This window comes from Nannospalax galili, unplaced genomic scaffold (genome assembly GCF_000622305.1).
Source record: "Nannospalax galili isolate Female #2095 unplaced genomic scaffold, S.galili_v1.0 scaffold46, whole genome shotgun sequence".
Taxonomy (NCBI): domain Eukaryota; kingdom Metazoa; phylum Chordata; class Mammalia; order Rodentia; family Spalacidae; genus Nannospalax; species Nannospalax galili.
Window position 1 is genome coordinate 2,594,787 of NW_008355790.1, and position 6,106 is coordinate 2,600,892.

The following is a 6,106-nucleotide window of genomic DNA, read 5'->3' on the forward strand; positions in this document are numbered from 1 at the left end:
AATTGAATGAGTTTTTAACCTTTAAAAAAGATCTCCATTTCATTTTAGGCTATATTGTTCCTTGCAGAAAGACTCATTGTCTTTGCTACCAGCACTGATATGTTGGCACATGCATCACTAATCTGTATTTATCTATTACTAGTCATAATTGGTTGCGCTTGGATCCTTGGCGCCTGTGTATGTCTATAAAGTCATTGGGTAGATTTCAGTGGTAATGTTTATCACCTCTACTAATTATTTAAATTATGTGTATATATGTGTATGTGGTGGTGGTGGTTGTGTACGTGAACACAGTGCTGGAGTTACAGGTTGCTGTTAGCAGCTCCGACAGGTGTTGGGAATTGAACTCAGGTCTTCTGGAAGAGCAGGATGTGCTCTTAACCACTGAACCATCTCTCCAGCCCTTATTTGCTTATTTTTATTTTATGTGTATGAGTGTTTTGCCTGCATGTTTGTAAGTGTACCTGGGGGTACAGTGCCCACGGAGGCCAAAAGAGGTCAAACATTCTACCAACTGAGCCATATCCTCTGGTTTCTCTGGTTGATGATACAAAAGTAACAATAAAATTAAAAAAACTACTGATTCTCTATAGTTATGAATAGTTGAAAAAATGCCAGTTAATCACTAATATTTTGCATATGGATGATTTGCTCTGGAGAAATATTATCTGTATACCATCTTAAACCACACAGTAAGGCTGGCCAATAGTGAGCTTAGGTTTGATGGTTATATGCCTGTCTGATGGCCTTGGAAATTTCACTGGTGTACATACATGTCTCCCTGGGCTATAGAATGACTTAGGTGGCCTGGGGAGCACCGAATTGAATTGGTGACTATCAGACAGAAGAATAATAAATTGCATTCATAAAAGCAAGGTTTCCTCTGGTTAGATTGTTAGGCAGTCCTTGGAGCAGCTTTCCGGTCAGCCTGTGTTTATTTCTAGCTTGTCAATCTGTTGCTGCTGTAAACCAGTTCAGGTCACATTTAGGCTTGCTCTCCTCACTCTTCCTTTGTCCCCCATCTGTCTTATTTCAGCATGGTTCAGAAAATCTAAAAATGATCGCTCTCATACTGTTAATTCAGTAGCATTTTTAATTTCATAGTCTCCTTACAATCTGTTTGTTTGCCTGTCAAGTATAGGTATGCTGTCTGAGGAAGAAAAAGTCTTTATTCACATATTTTCTTTCTCTATTTCTGACATGTTTTTCTACTCCTTTGCAATCTCTGATTATAGTGTAGTGCAGAGTCTACTTGACAGTGAACCAGATGAAACTGAAGAGTTATTTCTACCATTTATTATTTCCATGACTTTATTCATTTATGATCATCCAGATCTTCATTCTCTCATCTATAAAATGGTAGTATTATATCTACTTCTTGGTGTAGGTGGGAGAACGAAATAATAATAGGTGAAACTTAAAAAGTTAATGTCTTGGGACTGGAGAGATGGCCCAGAGTTAAGAGCGCTGGCTGCTCTTGCAGAGGACCCAGGTTCAATTCCCAATACATCCATGGTGGCTAACAATCATTCATAACTCCATTTCCAGGGGAATTTGATGCTCTCGTTTGACTGTGGGCACTGCATGACACAAATGCACTTATATACATGTAGGCAATACACTCATACACATAAAATAAAAGTGATAAAATATTTTTATAAAAAAGTTAATGTCTTTTTGCTCACTCAAAAAACAAGAACCAGAAGTAATTGGTGGGAATCACAGTGAACAAATGGTTGATCCACACTGGCAGAAGCTTGCAGCACAGACTTGCATTATAATATACCAGAAGACTTGGTGGACACTTTGGACTCCCAGTAGCCACTTGGCTTCTTTGTAAAAAATATTTTATTATTTTTTAATTTTATGTGTATGAGTGTATTACCTGCATGTATGTAAGTACACTTGTGTCATGCAGTGCCTGTGGAGATCAAAAGAGGGCATCAGATTCCCCTGGAACTAGAGTTAGGGATGGTTGTAAGCCACTATATGGGTGCTGGAAATTGAACCCAGGTTGTCTGCAAGAATAGCCAGTGCTTTTAACTGCTGAGCCGTCTCCAACTCTCTTTCTTGGCTTCTAAAGCTATATCTGATATCTACTTTCTAAAGGACACTGTAGAAATGTCCTGCTCAGAGTTTTCAGAGGAATTCTAGAGGAGTCCTTCTGGGAAATTTTCTGTACAGCAAGCTTGCTTGACCAGCCCACTCTCTACTTTGGCTCACACAATTTTCTCCTAATTTAGAAGGGTGGGGAATTTATGACATTCTCATGACCAGACAGGCCCCAGCTGATGTATAGGCTTGATATTATTTAAAGATGCTTCTTTTGTAAAGGTAAGTTTTCTTTTGGCCAACCTCCTTCTAGAAGTATTATCAAAATCTTAGTCTTGTTCTGGGCAATGTGGTCTAGCACTCAAGAAGCAGAGGAGGGTGGATCTCTTGAGACCGAGGACAGCCTGGTCTACATAGTGAGTTCTAGTCTAACTGAGGCTACAGGGAAACCCTGACACACACACACACACACACACACACACACACAAATACAAATCTTAGTCTTCACTGTATTGAGTTATCAGTTCTAGCTGATAGCATAGCTATAGTTTAAAATAAAGGAAGGTGCTTGGGGGAGGAGGTGCTGGGGATCAAACCTAGCATCTCAGTGTACTATATTAGTGCTCTACCACTGAGCTAAAGAGGCAGGCCACCCTTTTCCCCATCACTTTTTTTTCACAGGGTCTTCATAAAAAGATAGGTCTTGGCCTCATTCTTTGGCCCTTGTAGACCTTGAACACATGATCCCAAGGCCTGGTTCCATTTTTGTTTATTTTTATTTTATGTGTATGAATGTTTTGCTTGCATGTGTGTATGTATACCACGTACATACTTGGTGCCCTCAGAGACTAGAGGAGGGCTTCTGGATCCCCAGAACTGTAGTTTACAAGTGGTTGTTAACCACCATGTGGTTGCTAGAAATGGAAGCAGGGTCCTCTGCAAGAGTAGCAAGCGCTCTTAACTGCTGTTGTTGGTTTTCTGTTTTTTTGAGGCAGAGTCTTATAGCCTAGACTGGCCTGGAACTACTGATCCTCTTGTTTTCACCTTCTAAGTTCTGGGATTATAGATATGTACCACCATGCCTACCTTTAGCAATATTTAAAAAGTCAACACAGAGATGGGGCTGTAGTGTAGTAGAATGTTTGCCTAGCAAGCATGAAGCCCTGGGTTTGATCCATAGCACCATATAAACAGGGCATGATATTTCATCCCTTAATCCCAGCACCTGGAAGGTGAAGACAGGAGGATCAGGAGTTCAAAGTCATCCACTGTACAGTCATATTGCTGTACAGTGAATTCAAGGCCAGCCTGGGTTACATGAAAACTTGTCTAAAAGAGTAAGTAAGTAAGTAAATAAATAAATAAATAAAAAGTAAATAAATGTCAGCAAACGTCAGTGTATGCATTAAGGCTTGCTCTTAAAATGTCTTTTCATGTTTTTGACTTTATATTGTAGGATAGAATTGTTGTTAACTTGTTATAAGAAACAAGGAAATTGGTTTTTTCTTCGATGTACATATTCTAGTTGCTTTTTAATCTCTAGTGTAAAAAGAAATCACAGTACACTCCCAAGAAGCATTAGTCATAAAGATATCAGCATGCATTTTCATGTTTCATTTCCTGTGTAGTACTTAATATGTTTCCTGTGTTTTGTTCAGGGCATTTTCTCAGCATTGGTTAGTTGCTATAGGAATCTTTTTCATACTTTACCTTTTATAATATAATAATAGAAGATAGCAGAAAAATTAACACCCCAAAATGCTATGGAAAAGACAAGACTAGAATTTGTTTCCATGCCTGTTCACTCAACTCTTCCAAATTAGTGGTCCAGATGGGTTTAGTGCTAGAATGAGAATACATGACCAAGGCTAGAAAGTACTTGGGGGGGCTGGAGAGATGGCTTAGTGGTTAAGAGCAGAGCTGACTGTTCTTGCAGAGACCTGGGTTTGAGTCCCAGCACCCACATGGTGGCAACCGTCCTTAACTCCAGTTCCAGGGGAATACAATGCCTTATCCTGACCTCCACAAAGGGCACTGCACAACATGGGTGCACTTACACACATGCAGGCAATATACTCATAAGCACAAAATAAAAATTATAAGTAAAATTATTTTTAAAAGTTCTGGGCGGGGTGTCTCCCAGATGCAATTTGCCATCAAATTTTGGAGCATTGACAGACCCTCTTTTCTGTAGAAATAATCCAGACTTACTATCCTATGATTTCCTCATCAACAAAAGTAGTTGTGACACTGGTTTATGCTTTATTAGTGGTGTTTTTAAAATGAAGCAATATATCACATTTAAAAAGACATGGGGGGGGTGCTGGAGAGATTGTTTAGTGGTTAAGAGCACTGGCTTCTATTGCAGAGGACCAGGGTTTGATTCCCAGCACCCACAGAGCCGTTAACTACTGTCTGTAACTCCATTTCCAGGAGAATTGATGCCCTCTTCTGACCTCCACAAGCATTGCACAATTCAGGTACATTCACATACATGTAGGCAATACACTCATACACATAAAATAAAAATAAAATGTTTTTTAAACAAAAGACATCTGGAAAACTTGAAGGCCATCTTGTGTAAGAAGTACGCATAATTTTTGAATTGTTGCTAATATTTAGGAGTTATCTTTGATGCTACTTAAGGTAGTTATGAATTCATTTGGAATTCTAAGAGACCCTCATTCGCATTTATTCCAGCAGAAGTTCTCAACTATTCCATGATTAAGGGCATTTTTGATTATTGATGTTATCTGAGTGAGAAGAAAACAACTATTAAGACCAACTTGTCGCCCATATTTGGAATGCTTTTTACCTAATGTTATGTACTTGAATTATTTTTCCATTTTTTTATTCTTTCAGACATGAAGAGCAGCCAAGGCCTTTTGTGTTGCATGCAAGCTTGAAGAACTCACATGATGAAGTAAGATTTCTCCAAACGTGCTCTCGGGTTCTTGTGTTTTGTCTTCTCCCTTCAAAGGATATCCAGTCTCAAAGTTTACGTATAATGCTTGCAGAAATTCTCACAACGAAAGGTAGTTATAAAATTAGCACTATTAATGTGATAAATATGTAAACTAATACATGTGATTATTAGCTATATACTGTGATTATATTTTGTGTAACATCTGTGCAGATCTTGTTTATTGTGGAGCATGTGGGAAGTATGGGATTTTAGACATTTCAAGCTTAATTATCACATAAAACCTTTGGCCATGCATGATAAACTTAAAAGTTTATATATCGTTGCCCAAGCTTTATCTACCATAGCACATACAATCTGGTAATTAAGAGTGCCAGACTGGTGGAACTAATGTTCTTGGATGTTTAATAGCCTTGCTTTGAGGCCTATACTAATTTGGTTAGAGGGACTTAAAGGACAGTTTTTGCTCCTTGCCCTCCAAGGTCGACTAAGTTCCAGGGGACTATGGAACATCTCTCAAAATGTCCTGTAACTGTAGTGAGTCACCTGTCCTCTTGATCAAGGAGGCTGTGGAGACCCTACCAGGTGGACTTGAACCAGTGTCCAGTCTACAAAGAGGAGGGCCAACACAGATGAAACATTTCATTCATGCTTCCAAGTGAAGCCATCCACGTTGAGCAGGACCTTTGACTTACCTTCACATAGATGGACCTGGTAGAGGAAAGGAGCCAGGGGCTACTCCTAAGCCCATGTGACCCCTGAGGAACAGATCCTCAAATGACCTTAAGAGTAAAAATAAATTGGTTTATCTGGGCCAACTGCATGATCTTAAACACTCAAAAGGAAAGTATAACCAAAGATTAAAGGGATCAGTGTATTTGTTTAAGAGCTCAAGGGGATTACGCTTCCCAGATATTAGGCTTAAGTCCATATAAAAAGTTATTTAGACAATTATTTCTCATTGATGATTTTGTTTTTAATCAGAAAGTATTGCTCAGATGTAAGATTTCAAATCTTGGTCTGCAATACTGTAATGCCCACCTGTATCTAAGAGAGACAACCCAATATTTTTCTAAAATAATGGCTAAATTTGTTTTCTCCCCCTATCTAGAAGTCTTTGCAAGGGAACTG

The 6,106-nt window shown here is 38.9% G+C and overlaps 1 protein-coding gene across 3 annotated transcripts in view; it reads left to right on the forward strand.

The window, feature by feature from the left end:
* Positions 1-6,106, forward strand: part of Snx25 (sorting nexin 25) — a 161,381-nt gene that overhangs the window by 59,409 nt on the left and 95,866 nt on the right. For all 3 annotated transcript variants that reach the window (XM_008853585.3, XM_029556374.1, XM_029556373.1), the window contains exon 4: positions 4,915-5,087. In XM_008853585.3, coding sequence (XP_008851807.2) covers positions 4,915-5,087 — 173 coding nt within the window. The remainder of the gene's footprint in view (positions 1-4,914; positions 5,088-6,106) is intronic.